Source organism: Salmo salar, chromosome 11 (assembly GCF_965601325.2).
Source record: "Salmo salar chromosome 11, fSalSal1, whole genome shotgun sequence".
Taxonomy (NCBI): Eukaryota; Metazoa; Chordata; class Actinopteri; order Salmoniformes; family Salmonidae; genus Salmo; species Salmo salar.
Genome location: NC_138301.1, coordinates 75,891,987 through 75,917,418, shown reverse-complemented (window position 1 = coordinate 75,917,418; position 25,432 = coordinate 75,891,987). Strand labels below are relative to the sequence as shown.

General features: G+C 42.1%; 1 protein-coding gene across 1 annotated transcript in view; it reads right to left on the bottom strand.

The window, feature by feature from the left end:
* Positions 1 to 4,222: 4,222 nt before the first annotated feature.
* The window catches only part of LOC106562837 (mitochondrial adenyl nucleotide antiporter SLC25A25), a 56,720-nt gene continuing 35,510 nt past the window's right edge, over positions 4,223 to 25,432 (bottom strand). The window contains exons 5-9 of the mRNA XM_014127878.3: positions 24,565 to 24,723; positions 23,760 to 23,912; positions 23,139 to 23,414; positions 16,694 to 16,844; positions 4,223 to 8,270 (exon numbers count right to left, since the gene is read on the bottom strand). Coding sequence (XP_013983353.1) covers positions 8,086 to 8,270; positions 16,694 to 16,844; positions 23,139 to 23,414; positions 23,760 to 23,912; positions 24,565 to 24,723 — 924 coding nt within the window. The 3' untranslated portion in view covers positions 4,223 to 8,085. The remainder of the gene's footprint in view (positions 8,271 to 16,693; positions 16,845 to 23,138; positions 23,415 to 23,759; positions 23,913 to 24,564; positions 24,724 to 25,432) is intronic.

The window sequence follows — 25,432 nt, the reverse complement described above, 5'->3', positions numbered from 1 at the left end:
ATTAGTTTAAACACGTAAGGAGTAATTACACATAGAGAATTGATTTGCTAATATAAGTGTTCACATTTAATGATAGTCACGTTACGACACCAGAGATGTTCGATCGGGTTCAAGTCCTGGCTCTGGCTGGGCCACTCAAGGACATTGAGACTTGTCCCAAAGCCAGATCTGCGTTGTCTTGGCTGTCTGTTTAGGATCGTTGTTCTGTTGGAAGGTGAACCTTCGCCCCAGTCTGAAGTCCTGAGCGATCTGGAGCAGGTTTTCATCAAGGACCTTTCTGTACTTTGTTCCGTCCATCTTTCCCTTGATCCTGAATAGTTACCCTGTCCCTGCCACTGAAAAACATCCCCACAGCATGATGCTGCCATCACCATGCTTCATCGTAGGGAGAGTGCCAGGTTTCCTCCAGACATGACGCTTGGCATTCAGGCCAAAGAATTCAATCTTGGTTTCAACAGACCAGAGAATATTGTTTCTCATGGTCTGAGAGTTCTTTAGGTGCCTTTTGGCAAACTCCAAGCGGGCTGTCATGTGCCTTTTACTGAGGAGTGGCTTCCGCCTGTCGACTCTACCATAAAGGCCTGATTGGTGGACTGCTGCAGAGATGGTTGTCCTACAGGAAGGTTCTCCAATCTCCAGAGAAACTCTGGAGGTCTGTCAGAGTGCTCATTGGGTTCTTGGTCACCTCCCTGACCAAGGCATTTCTCCCCCAATTGCGCAGTTTGGCCTTGCGGCCAGCTCTAGTAAGAGTCTTGGTAGTTTCAAACTTCTTCCATTTAAGAATATTGGAGGCCAGTGTTCTGGGGTACCTTCAATGCTGCAGAAATATTTTTGGTACCCTTACCCAGATCTGTGCCTCAACACAATCCTGTCTCGGAGCTCTATGGACAATTCCTTCAACCTCATGGTTTGGTTTTTGCTCTGACATGCACTGTCTACTGTGGGAGCTCAATTCTGAGTCTCATAAGAAAGGGTCTAAATACTTAAGTAAATAATATATTTTGTTTTCATTGTTAATACATTTGAAAAAATGTAAAAAAAATACTTTTTTCGCTTTTTCATTATGGGGTATTTTGTATTTATTTATGGATCCCCATTAGCTGGTGCCAAGGCAGGAGCTACTCTTCCTGGGGTCCGGCAAAATTAAGGCAGTTATACAATTTAAAAAAACATTACAATGCATTAATTAAAGAATTCACAACACACTAAGTGTGTGCCCTCAGGCCCATACTCCACTACCACATATCTACAACACATAATCCATGTGTACGTGTGTGTATAGTGCGTATGCATGTGTCTGTGCCTGTTTGTGCTGCTTCACAGTCCCCACTGTTCCATAAGGTGTATTTTTGCCTGCTTTTTAAATCTGATTCTACTGCTTGCATCAGTTACCTGATGTGGAATAGAGTTCCATGTAGTCATGGCTCTATGTAGTACTATGCACCTCCCATGCATGTCATTAATGTTAGCTCTCCGTGTACTTTTAAGGCTTAGCCGTGCTGCTCTGTTCTGAGCCAACTGCAATTTTCGCAATTCCCACTTTGTGGCACCTGACCACACTACTGAACAGTAGTCTAGGTGCGACAAAACTAGGGCCTGTAGGACCTGCCTTGTTGATAGTGCTGTTAAGAAGGCAGAGCAACTCTTTATTATGAACAGACTTCCCATCTTAGCTACTGTTGTATCAATATGTTTTGACCATGACAGTTTACAATCCAGGGTTATTCCAAGCAGTTTAGTCACCTCAACTTGCTCAATTTTCACATTAGTCATTACGAGATGTAGTTGAGGTTTAGGGTTTAGGGAATGATTTGTCCCAAATACAACGCTTTTAGTTTTGGAAATATTTAGGACTAAGTTATTTCTCGCTACCAATTCCGAAACTAACTTCAGCTCTTTGTTGAGTGTTGCAGTCATTTCAGTCACTGTAGTAGCTGACATGTATAGTGTTGAGTCACCTCAGCTACCCTTCCTGATTCTACCTGGATTATGTTTGAGAGGCTTCCATTGAAGAGCACCCTCTGTGTTCTGTTAGACAAGTAACGCTTTTTCCACATTAGTGTCGAGATTGATGAGGATTTTTTTTTATTTGATCAATTTTAGAGTAAGTCTAACGTAACAAACTGTGGAAAAGTCTTTCCAAGTGCATTGTATATGAGTGGAACACATTCTATTTCAGTGCCAGCAATATGGGAGGGAAAGGGAGAGATTGTTATTAGATTTAAGGAGTAATGGTGTTGAGCTAAGAGCTAAGCTTAAATTAACTGCTGGTAGAATCTTCAGGGGATGTAGTATTTAAATTATCAATTTATTTTTCAAGAATAATGGATAGGATTTACACCTTCCCTGTCGGTCCACACTCCCAGTCCAGTTGGTGGTGGTAATGCACCTTAAAGTTTGTTGCTAACCGTAATATAAAATCCACAGTAGAATCCATTGCGCCTGCTTCCGGACTGATACACACCGACTGCATGACAGAGTAATGTACACAACGACAAGAGGCATAGAGACATTTTGTGAGGTAGCTCTAACCGATTGATAGTTGCAGTAGTAATTAGCATTCTTAAAGGTGTTTACACTTTACAAAAATATAAAACACATGTAAAGTGTTGGTCCATGTTTCATGAGCTGATATACAATATCCCAGAAATGTTCCATACACACAAAAAGCTTATTTCTCAAAAATGTTGTGCACAAATTTGTTTACATCCCTGTTAGTGAGGCATTTCTCCTTTGCCAAGATAATCCATCCACCTGACAGGTGTGACATATCAAGAAGCTGATTAAACAGCATGATCATTACACAGGTGCACCTTGTGCTGAGGACAATAAAAGGCCACTAAAATGTGCAGTTTTGTCACACAACACAATGCCACAGATGTCTCAAGTTTTGAGGGAGTGTGCAATTGGTATGCTGACTGCAGGAATGTCCACCAGAGCTGTCATAAGCTGCCTCCAATGTTGTTTTAGAGAATTTGGCAATACGTCCTACCTGCCTCACAACCACATGTAAGGTGTTGTGTGGGCGAGTGGTTTTTGATGTCAACGTTGGGAACAGAGTGCCCCATGGTGGCGATGAGGTTGTTATGGGCAGGCATAAGCGACGGACAACGAACAATTACTTTTTATCCATGGCAATTTGAATGCACAGAGATACTGTGACAAGATCCTGAGGCCCATTGTCGTACCAATCATTCACCGCCATCACCTCATGTTTCATCATGATAATGCATGGTTGGCCCCATGTCGCAAAGATCTGTACACGATTCCTGGAAGCTGAAAATGCCCCAGCTCTTCCATGGCCTGCATACTCACCAGACGTCTCCATGTTTGGGACGCTCTGGATCAAACGGTGTGTTCCAGTTCCAGTCAATATCCAGCAACTTCACACAGCCATTGATGAAGAGTGGGACAACATTCCACAGGCCACAATCAACAGCCTGATCAACTCCATACGAAGGAGACACGCTGCATGAGGCAAATGGTGGTCACACAAAAATATAAACACAACATGCAACAATTTCAAAGATTTTACTAAATTACAGTTAATATAAGGAAATCAGTTAATGCTAATTAATTAGGCCCTAATCTATGTATTTAACATGGCTGGGAATGCATATATTGGTCACAGATACCTTAAAAAAAGTAGGGGTGTGGATCAGAACCAGTCAGTATCTGGTATTGAATTTGTTGCATGTTGTGTTTACATTTTTGTTCAGTGGATTTACATTTTTTCCCCCTATGCAAAACACATTTGGAGATTGTATTTTGTAGTCTACATTGCATTTGTTCTTAAAATGTGTGAAGTTTGTGGCAGTTAATATGGTAGCCTTTCACAGGCCAGATAGGTTGACCAATACTGCCACCCATATGATATAAGTACAACAGGGTGAAGGCTCACTCTTTTCATAGTTATACATGCTCTGCCGGTTGCTTTTGTCAACTGCCATCTCAGTGCAACAGTGACAAAAGCAGAGTTAAAATATAGTTTGACTAATTTTCACTATGGTCTTCTCACTTTGTCTGAGACAAGTTTCATGTTTGGTCCTGTTTTATTTGCTTTACAATCTAACTCCCTCTCCAACTATGTCAATGAGGCCTGATTGGCAGAGGCTGGGACAGACATTGATCCACCATTTGCTATGAAATATTTGTATGTAGTGCTCAAGATGTGAAGAGATTCAGAGGTGGGCAATTCAAACCATGACTCAATACAAAAGTATAATATTGAGTTATTTTATTAACAGTTGTTCCCATATAAGCATAAATACATTTAGCTATAGATGCATTCTTCTACAAAGGACAACAATGGTTCATTTACATAGTTTTCAATACATTCAATAATTTTCTAAATGCATTGAGCTACAAAAGTATTGGGACAGTGACAATTTTTTGTTGTTGTTTTGGCTCTGTACTCCAGCACTTTGGTAAATAATGTATTGAGACTTTTTGGAGTCACTTATTGTAAATAAGAATATATTATTTCTAAACACTTCTACATGATTACGGATAGTCCTGTATGTATCGTAAATAATGATGAGTGAGAAAGTTACACAAATATCATACCCCTAAGACATGTTAACATCTCACCATTAAAATAACTGGAGGGGAGGTTAGTATTTGGGGGGGGGGGGGGGTAATGATATGTGTGTGTCTAACTTTCTCACTCATCATTATTCACGATTCAGGATTATCTGTAATCATGGTAGCATCCACATTAATGTAGAAGTGTTTAGAAACATTATATTCTTATTCACAATAAAAGCGACTCCAAAATGTCCTAATACATTATTTACCATGAACTTCTATTGGGCACAAAATAACCTGAAACAAAAACAAACAGCAAATGCATCCAACAAGTTTGTAGAGTAACAAGCTTGATGTAATCATTGTGTGCTAGGAATATGGGACCATATACTGTACTAAACGTTTGACTCCCTAAAAGGGAGGATTATGTACAAGTTCTGTAATTTCTAAACGGTCACCCGATATGGACAAAAATACCCTGAGATTAAAGCTAACAGTCTGCACTTTAACCCCATAGTATCATTAGGAATCCAAAGTGCTGGAGTACAGAACCAAAACAAACAAAAAAATGTCACTGTCCCAATACTTTTGTAGCTCACTGTAAATCAGGATTTAGTCTGGATATGTTCCCAGCAGCGTTGGAGTTCTAAACACAAACTGGTGCGCTTGGAACCTGCAAACAAACCCCGTTCAAAGGCACTTCAATCTTTTGTCTTTCCAATTTACCCTCTGAATGGCACACATACACAATCCATGACTTAATTGTCTCAAGGCTTAAAAATCCTTCTTTAACCCATCTCCTCCCCTTCATCTACACCGACTGATGTGGATTTAACAAGTGACATCAATAAGGGATCATAGCTTTCACCCGGATTCACCTGGTTGGTCTACATCATGGAAAAATAATGTGTTCTTAATGTTTTGTATAGTGTATAGATATGCTATACATTTTAGCCTTCAGCGATATAGGGGAACAATATGAATTTCAAGTTTACAAAAGTGATGAGTCTGATTTCCTGCTCGTCAATGCAGGAAATAAGCCGCTACATTTCAGGCAGTATGGAGTGGTATCCTTAGGTGGTGTACAATAATACAGACACAGCCTTTTCCATCCTCTTGTGGAGTGAATATATGGATTCAGGCTCCGGTATTTGCTCTAAAGCAAAAGTGCAAAAGATAAGTACTTATTTTTGTGGAGCTGCACCAACTAGAAAAAGCATTTAGCCAAATAGCGACAACCGACTAAACTCAAAACAACAAGTCCCAAACTCAAGAAATACTAGCTCAAAGGCCGTCAGATGTTGATATTGAGTTATTTCATTTTACCGTCCAGAGAAAATCTATGCAGCCGGCTTTATACTCGTATCCCTGTGGACCAGTTTGTACATAAAACATTCTCCATTCAGGCTGCAAAGGCGTCGATTCCTTCCTTAATTCGATTTAATAGAGAGAAGACCGAAAAAACAGGGAAAATGTCTGTGCTTTCTTTATGAAATACCATTTTCCACCACCATGCTACAGTGAATGATAGTTGTTGCGTATCGGGTTGCAACAGTCTGTCTTTTCACCCCTGAGCTGTGTTCGAATACTGATACTAACCGCACTAACTGTACTATTTGTGACATGAATTGAGTATATAGTATGCTTATTGGTCATAGTATGGATATAGTTAGTATGTCAAAAGCTCGCCAAAATACGAAGTATACATGCAGTGGATACTTTCCGTGCTTTTAGGGCCCATAATGCAATTCAGAAAATGGGCGTGGCTTCAACTTTTCAGATTGAAAGAAAATGGCGTAAAATATGCATTCGAAGTCCGACGAGAGCGGATACAAATTCATTGCTTTAACTAATTTTGACAAATGTTGAGCAATGTAATGACTTTTCAAATAACTTACACTATTCTTACGAACCATATAGCATTACAGCAGTATGGTATGTTAACTAGTTACTAAAACATCAAACTTGTCAGACAGTATATTAGCTATCTGCTATCTAACTACCCAACGTTTAGTGACATGATTATTTACATAATTCTTAGCTAAGTGGTATAGTCGTGTGTTTCAATGGCTATCTACTCCGATTTCAGAGCACTCTCGCACAGAATAACTGATGAATTTACAAATGGACAACACTCTGGATTTACGAACGCCCAGAGCGCATTATCACTCCAGATTGAACTTACAAACACACCCGAAATCGTAAAATGTTTAGCTAGTCATTTGTTAGGCTAACAAGCTAGCAAGAGGTTCCATAGCAACAGCATCAACTTCCAGTAGACAGGCCATGCTCTAGTACGCGCAACTGAAACGATACCGTTTGTTTACCATATACTAAAATTAACTAATAGTATACAGTATGTTAGTATGGGCATTCAAAAACCGCTATAGTTTCAAAATGCTACTGTGGACCGGGGCTAGAATTAGCCACTGTAGCATGGTGGTGGGAAATGGTCTTTCATAATGAAAACTCTGCACATTTTCCCTGTTTTTTTCCCCACCCAGAAACGACTCAATATCGCCATATTCCTTTCCGAAATGTTACACAGGAAGTGACAGTGTAACGTCTCAAACCTTAATCAGTAGGTAGGTAATCATTATGTGTTGCATTGGATCTTGGAAAACAATATATGAACAGTTTCTGAATATGTTATAGTAACTAAACATCTGCTAACAGTATCTATTCTTTGAGCGCGGCCTGTCTTGGACCATATTTATTTAAATATCTGATTACAATACAACATTTTTTATTAACATCAAGACATACACACTTCTTACCAGCCGTTTTAAGACTAAGTGGACAATTATACACTATGGGCATCCAACCTGCATCGCCCTTTCTGTTCAAATCAGTTGTTTAACATTCTCATCAAGCTATACAATGAGAAAAAGGAAAAATATGGAATTAACCTGAAATCAAAATTGTGAGTTGAGGTTTTGCTCCCTCCAGACAAAATTCATAACAGCTAATGCCCTAATAGTTGCAGCCTCTTACATTTTAATGAATGCTGCATTAAGGCGGATACATATTACATAGGACAACTTTAGATGACAATTAGAAAAGCAGTCTTTCACAACCCAGATAGGTTGACTAATACTGTTAACAAATTTCAAGCAGGTTGAGAATACTGGAGTTCCAGTGAAGAGATTGCTTTTCAGTTAACCTGGGTCTTCAAATTTCATAATAAAAAGCCAACAGTGGACTCATGGTGAAGTACCTCTGGATTGATAACAAAATAACTCCTTACATAATGATACTTTAAGATTACAGCTATGTGAGAGGATCGCCATCCCCACCTCCCTTCCAGTCATAGTGTCCATTCCCATCTCTCCATCGTTTTTTTTGTCCTTAGTGTTGTAATATCTCTCCCCCCTCCCTCCATGTACCTCTCCCCATCTGTCTTCATAACATTTACAGAATGAGATGGTCTCTAACAACCCCAGCTCTGTCTGCTGAAATTCCTCCCTTTTTTCCAAGTCACCAGCACCGTTGCTTGGCAAAGCAAAAATGAACAATTTGGCCTTAAGTGGAGGTGCTACCTCCCTCTCCCCCCAGGCCTCAACGTGACACCACCCCCAGACTCATCTTGAGGTTCTCGTAGACCACGTAGCTGATGCTGACCGCTGGAATGACCTTCATGAAGTTTGGGGCCAGGCCTCGGTAGAGTCCGAATGCACCCTCAGTCTTCACAATGTGTTTGAACAGCCCCGACATGGTCATCTGGGGACCGCCCTCGATGGTGGCTGAGGGGAAAAAACATGAGAAGATGAGCAACATGAAATACTCATCGACACTAGGGATGCACCACTCTGGAAACTGGGTCAATGTCAATATTATTAGCCATGCTGGTCAATGCTGATGTGGCAACTATATACAGTGCATTCGGAAACTATTCAGACCCCTTGACTTTTTCCACAATTTGTTACGTTACAGCCTTATTCTAAAATTTATTAAAATAGTGTTTTCCCCCTGAATCTACACACAATACCCCATAACCACAAAGCAAAAATAAACTGAAATACCACATTTACATAAGTATTCAGACCCTTTACTCAGTACTTTGTTGAAGCACCTTTGGCAGTGATTACAGCCTCGAGTCTTCTTGGGTATGACGCTTCAAGCTTGGCACACCTTTGTTTGGGGAGATTCTCCCATTCATCTCTACAGATCCCCTCAAGCTCTGTCAGGTTGGATGGGGAGCGTCGCGACACAGCTATTTTCAGGTCTCTCCGGAGATGTTCGATCGGGTTCAAGTCCGGGCTCTGGCTGGGCCACTCAAGGACATTTCAGAGACTTGTCCCGAAGCTACTCCTGCATTGTCTTGGCTGTGTGCATAGGGTCGTTGTTGTCCTGCTCAAAGATCTCTGTACTTTGCTCCGTTCATCTTTCCCTCAATCCTAACTAGTCTCCCAGTCCCTGCCACTGAAAAACATCCCCACAGCCTGATTCTGCCACCACCATGTGTCATTGTAGGGATGGTGCCAGGTTTCCTCCAGACGTGACACTTGGCATTCAGGCCAAAGAATTCAATCTTGGTTTCAACAGACCAGAGAATCTTGTTTCTCATGGTCTGAGAGTCCTTTAGGTGCCTGTTGGCAAACTCCAAGCGGGCTGTCATGTGCCTTTTACTGAGGAGTGGCTTCAGCCTGGCGACTCTACCATAAAGGCCTGATTGGTGGACTGCTGCAGAGATGGTTGTCCTACTGGAAGGTTCTCCCATCTCCACAGAGAAACTCTGGAGGTCTGTCAGAGTGCTCATTGGGTTCTTGGTCACCTCCCTGACCAAGGCATTTCTCCCCCGATTGCGCAGTTTGGCCGGGCAGCCAGCTCTAAGAAGAGTCTTGGTGGTTCCAAACGTCTTCGATTTAAGAATGATGGAGGTCACTGTGTTCTTGGAGACCTTCTGCAGAAATGTTTTGGTACCCTTCCCCAGATCTGTGCCTCGACACAATCCTGTCTCGGAGCTCTACGGGCAATTCCTTCGACTTCATGGCTTGGGTTTTGCTCTGACATGCACTGTCAACTGTGGGACCTTATATAGACAGGTGTGTGCCTTTCCTATCATGTCCAATCAATTGAATTTACCACAGGTGGACTCCAATCAAGTTGTAGAAACATCTCAAGGATGATCAATGGAAAAATGATGCACCTGAGCTCAATTTTTGAGTCTCATATCAAAGGGTCTGAATCCTTATGTAAATAAGGTATGTTTATTTTTTTATAAATTTGCAAAATATATATGTTTTCGCTTCGGCATTATGGGGTATTGTGTGTAGATTGATGTAGAATAAACGTGGAAAAAGTCAAGGGGTCTGAATACTTTCTGAATGCACTGTATACAGTAGCAAAAGTTTGAACACACCTACTTTTTCAAGGGTTTTTCTTTGTTACTATTTTCTACATTGTTGAATAATAGTGAAGACATCTAAACTACGACATAACACATATGAAATCATGTATTAACCAAAAAGTGTTAGCCACCCTTTGCCTTGATGACAGCTTTGCACACTCTTGGCATTCTCTCAACCAGCTTCATGAGGTAGTCACCTGGAATGTATTTCAATTAACAGGTGTGCCTTGTTAAAAGTTCATTTGTGGAATTTATTTTCTTCTTAATGCATTTGAGCAAATCAGTTGTGTTGTGACAAGGTAGGGGTGGTATACAGAAGAAAGACCTATTTGGTAAAAAAGTCCACATGTGAAAAAAGTCTATATTATGTGATTGAGTGCTGCATCAGATGACCTGGCATCCACAAATCACATGACCTTAATCCAATTGAGTTGGATTGGGATGAGTTGGACCGCAGAGTGAAGGAAAAACAGCCAACAAGTGCTCAGCATATGTGGGAACTCCTTCAAGATTGTTGGAAAAGCATTCCAGGTGAAGCTGGTTGAGAGAATGCCAAGAGTGTGCAAAGCTGTCATCAAGGCAAAGGGTGGCTACTTTGAAGAATCTAAAATATAACAAATATTTTGACTTGAACACTTTTTTGGTTACTACATGATTTCGTGTGTTATTTCATAGTTTTGATGTCTTCACTATTATTCTACAATGTAGAAAATAGTAAAACAATGAAAAACCCTTGAATGAGTAGGTGTGTCCAAACTTTTGACTGGTACTGTATGTGTGATAGTTGTTTTGATTTAGAATGGACCATTATATCATGCACCTGTATCGAAACAGGAGCAACGGGGAAAAATACATCTTATTTATGAACTTAAATAGCAAATAGAGGGCGCTTTCGCCGTGGTTTATTTTCATGCCAGGTAGGCTATACTCCTGTTGTAAATATAAGCAATGTGCTTAATATTAGCCTATAGAAAGTTGATCGTTCTCTTTTCAGTAGAGACCATCATTCTGTTTTCTTGCGCAATTGCATTGCCTATTGAAATATTGCGCAACACGAGCTCTCATGAAGAGTTCGATTACATTTTTGAATGCACACTTTTTTGGTTACTACATGATTCCATGTGTGCTATTTCATAGTTCTGATGAAATAAGTGTCACCAACAAAGCACCCCCACACCATCACACCTCCTCCACCATGCATCCATTCACCTACTCTGGTTCTCACAAAGCGGTTGGAACCAAAATCTCAAATTTGGACTCATCAGACCAAAGTACAGATTTCCACCGGTCTAATGTACATTGCTTGTGTTTCTTGGCCCAAGCAAGTCTCTTCTTTTGGTGTCCTTTAGTGATGGTTCCTTTGCAGCAATTCGACCAAGAAGGCCTGATTCATGCAGTGTCCACTGAACAGTTGACATTGAGATGTGTGTTACTTGAACTCTGTGAAGCATTTATTTGGGCTGCAATTCTGAGGCTGGTAATGAATGAACTTATCCTCTGCAGCAGAGGAAACTCTGGGTCTTACTTTCCTGTGGCGGTCATCATGAGAACCAGTTTTATCATAGCACTTGAGGGTTCTTGCGACTGCACTTGAAGAAACTTTCAAAGTTCTTGAAATGTTCTGGATTGACCGACCTTCATGTCTTAAAGTAATGATGGACTGTCGTTTCTCTTTGCTTATTTGAGCTGTTCTTGCCATAATATGGACTTCGTTTTTTACCAAATAGGACTATCTTCTCTATACCATCCCTACCTTGTCACAACACAACTAATTGGCTCAAACACATTAAGAAGGAAATAAATTCTAAGGTGTATGTAAACTTACGACTTCAACTGTATATTGATTTGTTTAACACTTTTTTGGTTATTACATGATTTCGTGTGTGTCATTTCATAGTTTAGACATCTTCACTATTATTCTACAATGTAGAAAATAGTAAAAATAAAGAAAAAGCCTTGGATGAGTAGGTCTGTCCAAACATCCCCGTTATTTGCAAGAGGAAGAAACGCAGGTACAGGGGACACAGAGCGGGATGCCTCGTGAGGACTCGCAGAAGGTGAATGGGAAAGCTGCCGTTACTGTCAATATTACTCACCAACGTGCAATCATTGGACAATAAATTAGAGACGAGGCACGATCACGAATATCCTACCAACGGGACATCAAAAACTGTAATACCCTATGTTTCACGGAATCGTGGCTGAATGACATGGATATTCAGCTAGCGGAATATACGCTGCACCGGCAAGATAGAACAGCACACTCCAGTAAGACGAGGGGGGGCAGTCTGTGCATATTTGTAAACAACAGCTGGTGCACAAAATATGAGGAAGTCTCTAGATTTTGCTCGTCTGATGTAGAGTATATTGTGATAAATTGTAGGCCACACTACTTGCCTAGAGAGTTTTCAGCTATACTTTTCGTGGCTGTTTATTTGCCACCACAGACAGATGCTGGCACTAAGACCGCACTCAGTCAGCTGTATAAGGCCATAAGCAAACAGGAAACCACTCACCCAGAGACAGCGCTCCTACTGGCCGGAGACTTTAATGCAGGGAAACTGAAATGAGTTACACCAAATTTCTATCAACATGTTAAACGTGCAACCAGAGGGAAAAAAAAATTCTACATCACCTGTTCTCCACACACAGAGACGCATACAAAGCTCTCCCTCACCCTCCATTTGGTAAATCCGACCACAACTCTATCCTCCTGATTCCTGCTTACAAGCAAAAATTAAAGCAGGAAGCACCAGTGACTCGGTCTATAAAAAAGTCGTCAGATGAAGCAGATGCTAAACTACAGGACTGTTTTGCTATCACAGACTGGAACATGTTCCGGGATTCTTCCGATGACATTGAGGAATACACCACATCAGTCACTGGCTTTATCTATAAGTGCATCAAGGACGTCATCCGCACAGTGACTGTACATACATACCCCAACCAGAAGCCATGGATTACAGGCAACATTCGCAATGAGCTAAAGGGCAGAGCTGCTGCTTTCAAGGTGCGGGACTCTAACCCGGAAGCTTACAAGAAATCCTGCTATGCCCTGTGACGAACAATCACAGGCAAAGCATCAATACATCACTAAGATTGAATCATACTACAACGGCTCCGACACTCATTTTATGTGGCAGGGCTTGCAAACTATTACAGACTACAAAGGGAAAGCACAGCCGAGAGCTGCCCAGTGACACGAGCCTACCAGACGAGCTAAATCACCTATGCTCGCTTCGAGGCAAGCATGAGAGCATCAGCTGTTCCGGACGACTGTGATCATGCTCTCCGTAGCCGACGTGAGTAAGACCTTCAAACAGGTCAACATACACAAGGCTGCGGGGCCAGACGGATTACCAGGATGTGTGCTTCGAGCATGTGCTGACCAACTGGCAGGTGTCTTCCCTGACATTTTCAACATGTCCCTGATTGAGTCAGTAATACTAACATGTTTCAAGCAGACCACCATAGTCCCTGTGCCCAAGAACACAAAGGCAACCTGCCTAAATGACTATAGACCCGTAGCACTCACGTCTGTAGCCATGAAGTGCTTTGAAAGGCTGGTAATGGCTCACATCAACACCATTATCCCAGAAACCCTAGACCCACTCCAATTTGCATACCGCCCAAACAGATCCACAGATGCAATCTCTATTGCACTCCACACTGCCCTTTCCCACCTGGACAAAAGGAACACCTATGTGAGAATGCTATTCATTGACTACAGCTCAGCGTTCAACACCATAGTACCCTCAAAGTTCACCACTAAGCTAAGGATCCTGGGACTAAACGCCTCCCTCTGCAACTGGATCCTGGCCTTGCTGACGGGCCGCCCCCAGGTGGTGAGGGTAGGTAGCAACACATCTGCCACGCTGATCATTAACACTGGAGCCCCCCAGGGGTGCGTGCTCAGTCCCCTCCTGTACTCCCTGTTCACCCACGACTGCATGGCCAGGCACGACTCCACCATCATTAAGTTTGCAGACAACACATCAGTGTTGTAGAGATTGCATCAGTGCCTGATCACCAACAACGACGAGACAGCCTATAGGGAGAAGGTCAGAGATCTGGCTGAGTGGTGCCAGAATAACAACCTATCCCTCAACGTAATCAAGACTAAAGGAGATGATTGTGAACTACAGGAAAAGGAGGACCAAGTACGCCCCCATTCTCATCGACGGGGCTGTAGTGGAGCAGGTTGAGAGCTTCAAGTTCCTTGGTGTCCACATCACCAACAAACTAGAATTGTCCAAACACACCAAGACAGTCATGAAGAGGGCACGACAAAGCCTATTCCCCCTCAGGGAACTAAAAAGATTTGGCATGGGTCCTGAGATCATCAAAAGTTTCTACAGCTGCAACATCGAGAGCATCCTGACTGGTTGCATCACTGCCTGGTACGGCAATTGCTCGGCCTCCGACCGCAAGGCACTACAGAGGGTAGTGCGTACGGCCCAGTACATCACTGGGGCTACGCTGCCTGCCATCCAGGACCTCCACACCAGGCGGTGTCAGAGGAAGGCTCTAAAAAAACTGTCAAAGACCCCAGCCACCCCAGTCATTGACTGTTCTCTCTACTACCGCATGGCAAGCGGTACCGGAGTGCCAAGTCTAGAACAAAAAAGCTTCTCAACAGTTTTTAGCCCCAAGACATAAGACTCCTGAACAGGTAATCAAATGGCTACCCAGACTATTTGCATTGTGTGCCCCCCCAACCCCTCTTTTTACGCTGCTGCTACTCTCTGTTTATCATATATGCACAGCCACTTTAACTATACATTCACGTACATACAACCTCAATTGGCCCGACCAACCAGTGCTCCCGCACATTGGCTAACCGGGCTATCTGCATTATGTCCCGCCACCCACCAACCCCTCTTTACGCTACTGCTACTCTCTGTTCATCATATATGCATAGTCACTTTAACCATATCTACATGTACATACTACCTCAAAATCAGCCTGACTAACCGGTGACTGCATGTAGCCTCGCTACTGTATATAGCCTCGCTACTGTATATAGTGTCATGACGTTGGCCTGAGGGGGGGAGGTTTATGACCCCCATAAATCCCTTTCCCCTCTCTTTACTCTACCGATGTGACTATTGAAAATCCCTTTGTTAACATTGAGAGAGTCTGGTGACATCAAAAGATGGGAACCGGAATCATATTTCTGTAATCCAACCAGTTGAAAATATGCGTTGGTACTTAATGAATATTATGTCAGATCAGTTGGTGTCTGAGACATTATTACTGATGACAGGACGACAAACTGTATCTCGGAAAGTCTACACATTATAGTTATCAGATTCACATGGAATTGTTGTGCAATTTAAATGTTTAAATATTTGTGAAAAGATGAAATGTAATTTTAGCTTCTTAAATGAGAGAACAGTTTGTCATAACACCACTCTGCTCACTTCATAGTTTACAACATGGGTTGTAAACTATGAAACATGGCCCTCTCTCCCAATCTTATATAAGCCCCTTGACGAAAATGTAACTTTCTGTTCCAAGGACGTGCGTCCCCACGTTGAAAGAACAAAGACCACCTACAGAACTAAGCCAACATCAGCAAGAACCTAACACAATTGGCATCGAATTGCAATGTGTAGGTGACGACCTACACGCCGGAAGGATGAATTTCGACTATACCAGCCAGAATATAGCATGAGCTTAAAGTATGGCAACTTGGTATGAACTTTGAACTCGTATTCACTAATGAAGTGATACTCTTTCCGCCCCTCTAAACGTGGGCTAGGAGAGGACGGACAGAGTATCCATTCTACCACGCTCCAGTTCACCACTAGACAGTCTTCAGAGGACCAGAGATCCATGCTGGACCACCCGGCCTACCATCTACGACCAATCTACTGAAGCGCAGCTCAGAGTAAATATTTATTGCATTTTCCTTTTTCAAATGGGCGGTAATTTAGAATGCATAAGATACTGTATTTACGATAGCATAGCTTCTCCTTTTCTTACTCAGTCTTCCCGCTCTTTCACTCAAACCCAATCCCCCTCTCTTTGTGTAACCAGCTGTCATATCGGTTCCGTCCGCTAGAGATGTTTTCCTTTTATGACATAATTTGTAATCAATGTATGATCCATTCTGTGTAGATGTAATTCTGTGTGATTATTTAGGTATTTAGTAAATAAATAATTAAACCAAATTTTGTATTGCTGATTCAACTTGTTAGCCAGGGTTCGTGAAGATATCTGAAAGTTGTAAATTCTTGGTTGAGACTAAATAAAGTGACGATTAAATATTGACTGCTATTGAGGTAAAAGATTACTAGGTCTTTAAGAGTTTATTCGGAAGATAACAGCTCTATAAACATTATTTTGTGGTGCCCCGACTTTCTAGTTAATTACATTAACCTGATTAGCTTAATCAGGTAATATTAATTACAGAGAAATTATTTTATAGAATAGCATGTTATATCACTTAATCCGGCATAGCTAAAGACACAACAATAGCCTCGCTACTGTTGTTTTTATTTCTTTACTTAGCTATTGTTCACCTAATACCTTTTTTGCACTATTGGTTAGAGCCTGTAAGTAAGCATTTCACTGTAAGGTTGTATTCGGCGCACGTGACAAATAAACTTTGATTTACTGTATATATTATATGTAATAAAATATCACTACCCCTGTACCCCACTACCAATATGAACACAGACATTATACATCCCCGATTAACACATTCCTTGGCACCACAGATTTTGGTGGGTCCATGAAACAAACCTTTCACTAATTAATTCTATGCAAGTTATCTAATGAAACTCCAAATAGCTTTTGGCGTGGGTGTACCTTGAGCCTGCATTCGGGTCCTGACCAGGGCCAGGGGGTAGCTGGCCAGCTGTCCACAGGTGCTGGAGGTGGTACCGCAGGCTAACAGGACGAACACCCCCGGGTCAGCACTGTCTGTGGCATAGCGCTGCAGCCATGAGTTCTTCAGAGTCTGGATGGAGGGAGACAAAAGAGTGGGAAAAAGAAAGATATACAAAATTGTTAGCTGAAGAAAATGTGTGGTCCTGAGAGATAAGAACACCAGAGAGGAGACTGGATGTTCTAATACTATTACAAAGCCTCCAAGCAACACACACACACGGTTTCCGTTACAGTAATTACTGGCTTTTGGCCAATATTTTTTTTTTAATTGCCGGCCAAATTGATTCATCGATGGAAATACCAGTCGAGTGTGTGTTTTCGTTAGGTAAATAAGATGCATGATGACTAACAACTATCACATGCGCACAGCACAGGCCTACAAAGCCTATTTTCAGCTGGATTTCTTCTGCGTCTACCCAGTTGGTTGCTGCTGTAAAACATGTGCTTTTATAAGCCCAGTCATTGGGCAACAATTCTAAATGCTTTGATGGCCACGATTAAAAAAAATGTATACTATTTTTTATTTGGTAATACTGCTGCATTTGCCTAGGCTATAACTTCCATTGTCAACCAAAAGTAAAAATACAGTGCATTCGGAAATTATTCAGACCCCTTCCCCTTTTCCACATTTTGTTACATTACAGCCTTATTCTAAAATTGATTAAATAACTTTTTTCCCCTCGTCAATCTACACACAATGCTCCATAATGACAAAGTGAAAACAGGCTTTTAGACTTTCTGAAAATGTATTAAAAATAAACATACCTTATTTACTTAAGTATTCATACGCTTTGCTATGAGACTCGAAATAGAGCTCAGGGGCATCCTGTTTCCATTGATCATCCTTGAAATGTTTCTACAACAACTTGGAGTCCACCTGTGGTAAATTCAACTGATTGGACATGACTTGGAAAGGCACACACCTATCTATATAAGGTCCTACAGTTGACAGTGCAGGACAGAGCAAAAACCAAGAGGTCGAAGGAATTGTCTGTAAAGCTCAGAAACAGGATTGTGTCGAGGCACAGATCTGGGGAAGGGTACCAAAACATTTCTGCAGCATTGAAGGTCCCCAAGAACACAGTGGCCTCCATCATTCTTAAATGGAAGAAGTTTAGATCCACCAAGACTCTTCCTAAAGCTGGGCTCCCGAGTGGCACAGCGGTCTAAGGCACTGCATCTCAGTGCTAGAGGCGTCACTACAGACCCTGGTTCGATTCCAGGCTGTATCACAACCGGCTGTGATTGGGAGTGCCATAGAGCGGTGCACAATTGGCTGCCCGGCCAAAGTGAGTAATCGCGGGAGAAAGGCCTTGGTCTGGGAGGTGACCAAGAACCCGACGGTCACTCTGACAGAGCTCTCGAGTTCCTCTGTGGAGAACCTTCCAGAAGGACAACCATCTCTGCAGCAGTCCACCAATCAGGCCTTTATGGTAGAGTGGCAAGACAGAAGCCACTCCTCAGGAAAAGGCCCGCTTGAGGTTTTCCAAAAGGCACCTAAAGGACTCTCAGACCATGATTAACAAGATTCTCTGATCTGATGAAACCAAAATCAAAATTGAACTCTTTGGCCTGAATGCCAAGTGTCACGTCGGAAACCTGGCACTATCCCTACGGTGAAGCATGGTGGGGACATCATCATACTGTGGGGATGTTTTTCAGCGGCAGGGACTGGGAGACTAGTCAGGATCAAGGGAAAAATGAAAACCTGCTCCAGTCCTCAGACTGGGGCGAAGCCCGGACTTGAACATCTCTGGATAGACCTGAAAATAGCTGTGCAGCGACGCTCCTCATCCAGAGGATCTGCAGAGAAGAATGGAAGAAAATCCCAAATACAGGTGTGCCAAGCTTGTAGCGTCATACCAAGAAGACTCAAGGCTGTAATTGCTGCCAAAGGTGCTGCAACAAAGTACTGAGTAAAGGGTCTGAATACTTATGTAAATGTGATCCGTTTCTTTCTTTAATAAATTTGAAAATAATTCTAAACACCTGTTTTCACTGTCATTATGGGGTATTGTGTATAGATTAATGAGGGAAAAAAATTATATAATCCATTTTATAATAAGGCTGTAACATAACAAAATGTGGAAAAAGTCAAGTGGTCTGAATACTTCCTGAATGTGCTGTACATTAAGCAGACACATAAACAGTACAAAATATCCTGAAGAAATTCAGGTTATTTCTATCGCTTTCATCTCTTTACTCAGCCTGTCTGCCTCCCTTTTTATCTGTCTTGACTTGAGCTATTGCTAGTGAAGTGCAATATTGTATCATATCAATCAACTGGGTTGGCTGAAGTTGTCACTAGTGAACTTGCGGGCTGATCACATACAGTATATCGCTCTTATGCGTGGGAATACTTTGGAACATGAGCTCAATTGCTGCTGTTAAGGTATTTCAGTTCTTTATTTTTAAACCTATTTTTGCTTTGTCATTTTGGGGTATTATGTGTAGATGGATTAAATAAAAAAAAATTCTCATAAATTTTAGAATAAGGCTATAACGTAACAAAATGTAGAAAAATGGAAGGGGTCTGAATACTTTCCGAATGCACCATATATACAGACACTTAGGCGGCCAAATAAAATCACCCGCGGGTCAAATTCAATAGGCAGCAACGATAAGTGAGAAAGGTAGTGGCATAAATATTATACCCCCCCCAAAATGTTAACCTCCCCTGTTATTGTAATTGTGAGAGGTTAGCATGTCTTGGGGGTATGATATAAAATGCTAACCTCCCCTGATATTGTAATGGTGAGAGGTTAGCATGTCTTGGGGGTATGATATACAATACTAACCTCCCCTGTTATTGTAATGGTGAGAGGTTAGCATGTCTTGTGGGTATGATATAAAATGCTAACCTCCCCTGTTATTGTAATGGTGAGAGGTTAGCATGTCTTGGGGGTATGATATAAAATGCTAACCTCCCCTGTTATTGTAATGGTGAGAGGTTAGCATGTCTTGGGGGTATGATATAAAATGCTAACCTCCCCTGTTATTGTAATGGTGAGAGGTTAGCATGTCTTGGGGGTATGATATAAAATGCTAACCTCCCCTGTTATTGTAATGGTGAGAGGTTAGCATGTCTTGGGGGTATGATATAAAATGCTAACCTCCCCTGTTATTGTAATGGTGAGAGGTTAGCATGTCTTGGGGGTATGATATAAAATGCTAACCTCCCCTGTTATTGTAATGGTGAGAGGTTAGCATGTCTTGGGGGTATGATATAAAATGCTAACCTCCCCTGTTATTGTAATGGTGAGAGGTTAGCATGTCTTGGGGGTATGATATAAAATGCTAACCTCCCCTGTTATTGTAATGGTGAGAGGTTAGCATGTCTTGGGGGTATGATATTTGTGCTTCCATCTTCCCCACTCATCATTATTATTCCCAATTCTTTAATCATGGAAGCAACCACATTAATGTAGAAGTGTTTAGAAACATATTCTATTCTAATTTACAATAAAAGTGACACCAAAATGACAGTACATTATTTACCATTAATTTCTATTGGCCAGAAAATAATCTGAAATACAACCAAAACAAATGCATCCAACAAGTTTGTCACAAGCTTGAAGTAATCATTGAATGCTAAGCTTGAAGTAATCATTGAATGCTAAGTAATCATTGAATGCTAAGAATACTAAACTTTTACCACATTAACACACAAGTCAATTTGTCCCAATACTTTTGGTCCCCTAAAATGGAGGGATTACGCACAAAAAGTGGTGTAATTTCTAAACGGTTCCCCCAATATAGATGAAAATACCCTCAAATTAAAGCTGACAGCCTGAACTTCAACCTCATAGTCATCGTATCACTTCCAATCCAAAGTGCTGGAGTACAGAAAAAAAACAGAATTGTCACTGTCCCAATTCTTTGAACTTACTGTATGGAATTTATAAAAATAAACAATCAAAAAAGGGGAAAACCAATTCACACAATGAATGCGCAAGAATTGGCGAGAGACAGCTAAGTGCATTCTGGAGAGCTGAGCGCATCCTGGAGATCTTCGCCACACATCACCCCCCTTCTTGTCTAAACATTTTAAATTATACTCAAGATACATTATCTTCACACATATTTTAGATGCTTTTCACTGACAGCTCATCAGCTTGGCCAATTGCCACGCGTTTTGCCCATATTGGCATACAGTGAGGGGAAAAAGTATTTGATCCCCTGCTGATTTTGTACGTTTGCCCACTGACAAAGAATTGGTCAGTCTATAATTTTAATGGTAGGTTTATTTGAACAGTGAGAGACAGAACAACAACAACGAAAAATCCAGAAAAACACGTCAAAAATTGTATACATTTATTTGCCTTTTAAATGAGGGAAATAAGTATTTGGCCCCCTCTCAATCAGAAAGATTTCTGGCTCCCAGGTGTCTTTTATACAGGTAACGAGTTGAGATTAGGAGCACACTCTTAAAGGGAGTGCTCCTAATCTCAGTTTGTTACCTGTATAAAAGACACCTGTCCACAGAAGCAATCAATCAGATTCCAAACTCTCAACCATGGCCAAGATCAAAGAGCTCTCCAAGGATGTCAGGGACAAGATTGTAGACCTACACAAGGCTGGAATGGGCTACAAGACCATCGCCAAGCAGCTTGGTGAGAAGGTGACAATTATTCGCAAATGGAAGAAACACAAAAGAACTGTCAATCTCCCTCGGCCTGGGGCTCCATGCAAGATCTCACCTCGTAGAGTTGCAATGATCATGAGAACGGTGAGGAATCAGCCCAGAACTATACGGGAGGATCTTGTCAATGATCAAGGCAGCTGGGACCATAGTCACCAAGAAAACAATTGGTAACACACTACGCCGTGAAGGACTGAAATCCTGCAGCGCCCGCAAGGTCCCCCTGCTCAAGAAAGCACATATACATGCCCGTCTGAAGTTTGCCAATGAACATCTGAATGATTCAGAGGACAACTGGGTGAAAGTGTTGTGGTCAGATGAGACCAAAATGGAGGTCTTTGGCATCAACTCAACTCGCCGTGTTTGGAGGAGGAAGAATGCTGCCTATGACCCCAAGAACACCATCCCCAGCGTCAAACATGGAGGTGGAAACATTATGCTTTGGGGGTGTTTTTCTGCTATGGGGACAGGACAACTCCACCGCATCAAAGGGACGATGGACGGGGCCATGTACCGTCAAATCTTGGGTGAGAACCTCCTTCCCTCAGCCAGGGCATTGAAAATGGGTCGTGGATGGGTATTCCAGCATGACAATGACCCAAAACACACGGCCAAGGCAACAAAGGAGTGGCTCAAGAAGAAGCACATTAAGGTCCTGGAGTGGCCTAGCCAGTCTCCAGACCTTAATCCCATAGAAAATCTGTGGAGGGAGCTGAAGGTTCGAGTTGCCAAACGTCAGCCTCGAAACCTTAATGACTTGGAGAAGATCTGCAAAGAGGAGTGGGACAAAATCCCTCCTGAGACGTGTGCAAACCTGGTGGCCAACTACAAGAAATGTCTGACCTCTGATTGCCAACAAGAGTTTTGCCACCAAGTAGTGTTTTGCAGAGGAGTCAAATACTTATTTCCCTCATTAAAATGCAAATCATTTAATACAATTTCTGACATGCGTTTTTCTGGATTTTTTTGTTGTTATTCTGTCTCTCACTGTTCAAATAAACCTACCATTAAAATTATAGACTGATCATTTCTTTGTCAGAGGGCAAACGTACAAAATCAGCAGGGGATCAAATATTTTTTCCCCCTCACTGTAAGCCTATACAAGCTTGTGATTTGAAACAATCCACAGCAACTTTTTTTAAAGAAGCTAATGATCCTTGATTCCTATGTTGCTAAGTCATGCTCTCTGGTGAAGTATTTTGAATAGACAGGAGTAATTTAAAATTTTGGGATAATTTATTTCAATTTACTTTAGGGGAAGCTATTGAACACGCCACCTATGAAAGACTTCCTCATATGCCATTTCTCTTCTGTTCTATTGGTTTTCATATCAACTTTCTTTCGTTGTCCAGAAGCACAGTCATAGTCATATTAGCAAGCCATTTGTAACAGATTTTCATCTGTCACATAGGCTTATGGAACCGCTCGCATCAGGTGCGCTGTTTAGAATGTTGTTTTCCCACTAATTGCATTTTGGCAAATGTTTGAAAAGGATGTTTAATTGGCGGCTTCTTTACAGGAGTTGCATGTTCTGTTATGATGCATTACCCATAATCTAAATGTGATTTCTGTCATTCTGAGCACTGTGGTAAACACGCTAATGGGTTACACACCCAATGCATATGGCTCCCGTAAATTTCCCATAACGGACAGTTAATTTAAATCTACCCGGTCACGTTGTCCGGCGTCACATTTTCCTAACATAAACCTTGACACACACACCTCGTAGACAGCCAGGTCAATGCCAGCGTAGGGGATGATGCCTATCAAGTTTGGAATGTATCCCTTGTAGAAAGCGGCCATGCCCTCCTTCCGGAAGATGTGTTTGGCGCAGTCAGCAATGCCAGAGAACTGGCCCGTCTTCCTCAGGGCTAGGCGGGTCTTCAACACCTCCATGGGGTAAATACTGCTCTGGGCAATGGCTCCAGCCAGAGATCCCGCCACAAACCTCTCCAGGATGCCCAGTGTCTCCTGGTTGCTGCCTATCAAACGTTTGATCTGCACAACACAACTCTGGTTAGTGACAGTCCTCAAAAGCATTTGAGTTCAACTGTGAGAGGCCATAGTCAAGACCAACTTGGTAAGTGACAGTCCTCAAAAGCATTTGAGTTCAACTGTGAGAGGCCATGAGAGGACATAGTCAAGACCAACTTGGTAAGTGACAGGAGCTTATAGTAGTATTTCCCCTGAGTATGCTCCTAGACAAAGTCTGAAGGAGATATTTTTGGCCGAAGGACAGTAAACTACAGAGCGGTTAATACCAAAACGTTCATTGACTTCAACTTGACGGCACTAGAAAGGGTCTCGCCATATTAAAATAAAGGTGCTGAACAATAGGGTTACCTGCTCGTAAGCCATGAACTTGATGGCTGACTCAGGGGCGATCTTGATGACATTCATGCCATTGCCTCGCCATAGTGACCTCATACCGCCCTCGCGTATCATATGGTTGAAGCCGCCGGCAATGCACATGCTGTTGGTACGGGAGGCGTGGACCTGGTAATGAGACCGTAAGACAGATCGTTACATCATTCAATCTCCATGTTGACAGGTGAACAAGTTTTTCAACTGACTTGAAACAAGCCACTTTTTCTCCTCTCTATAATGTTGGTGGAATGTGTCAACACATTGTTCATGTTTTCATGTAATTTTACTGTTATAGTGCTCCGTTTCCATCTATCCGCTCATAAAAAAAAACACTGGGAATGAGTGGACACAGATAGATGGAGCATGGGATGAAAATATAAAGAAGAACGAACTCTGAGTTATCTATCCCAGTGGGCTTCTGCTGACATGAGTGCTTCTGTTCTGTGCGTCTCAATCATTGCGGGTGCCATCAGTGGAATTGCACTCACTAGCAGAAAGTGTCCTAAGGACTTATGCAATTGTCTCTCTGCAAACGGATATATACATAGGTTATATTAATAGTGTATAAGCTAAAGGTGGGGTTATGTTTTAAGCTTGTTTTTAAATGTGAGCCAAATATCATGACTGGCTGTTTAAAGTTGAAGTGAACTAAGAATGGTTGCATTAAAGAGGATCGGGGTTCACTTGCAGTGTGAACACAAAAATAACTGGAGTTTTTGGATATTTTCATTCTTAACTGAGGTCAGTTTTTTAAATATTCTGCCCATGGGAGTGTCCTTACCTGCATGAGCACTTTGAGCCGGTCCAGGGGTGCGGTGCAGGTTCGAGACACGGCGCCGGCTGCCCCTCCAGCCACTAAGTGTCGCCACCACATCCCAGTCTTCTTTTCCTCGGCTGTAAACTCATCTGGCACCATCAAACTCTCCCCCACATCGAATATCTACAGACAGACAGGAGCAGGTCAGGGCAGTGGAAGGAGGATGACACACACAGCGGGGTACCACGATTGACATATGAAGTTGTTGGACTGGTGGGTCAATTTTCCTGATTCTAACCTGTGACCAACAGTATTATGAAATCATAAGCCAACACATATAGGCATCTCATTGGGATATAATTGAAAGCTTTGTTTTGACAACTGTAGAGGGGGGTCCAATAAGGCAGAGAAGCATCACAGGTTCACAGTATGTAAACCGGTATTACAAAACAGTTCCACCTCCTGCAGGGGATCAGCCAGTCGGTGCCCCACGATAATTTAAACAGGAATGTCTCTTGACATTAACTGTGAGCTCTTAGAAGGGGGTTGGGGGTCACGACAAATCGTGAGCGCACCAACTGTATTTCAGCTGCGAGAGACGCTTTTAACCCATTCAAATTCCCTTAAGTTCAAGTCCACTTAGAGAGTGGTAGTCTCCCAATTTAAACAGGTCCCCCTGTGGCACGCGCAAACGTACCGTGATAGCTGGTCGAACCGAATAGGATATAACATTCACCGGGGGAATCAAATAAAAAGGCATTCTGCTCCAAAACTCTAGTTCATGTAAGCAACAGTACTTCTTATGGTCCCGTGTCACTCCAATATAAAAATGGACCTTTATGAACACGACGAGTGTGTGAACTGAATCTCCACTATGATCTACAGGAACGGC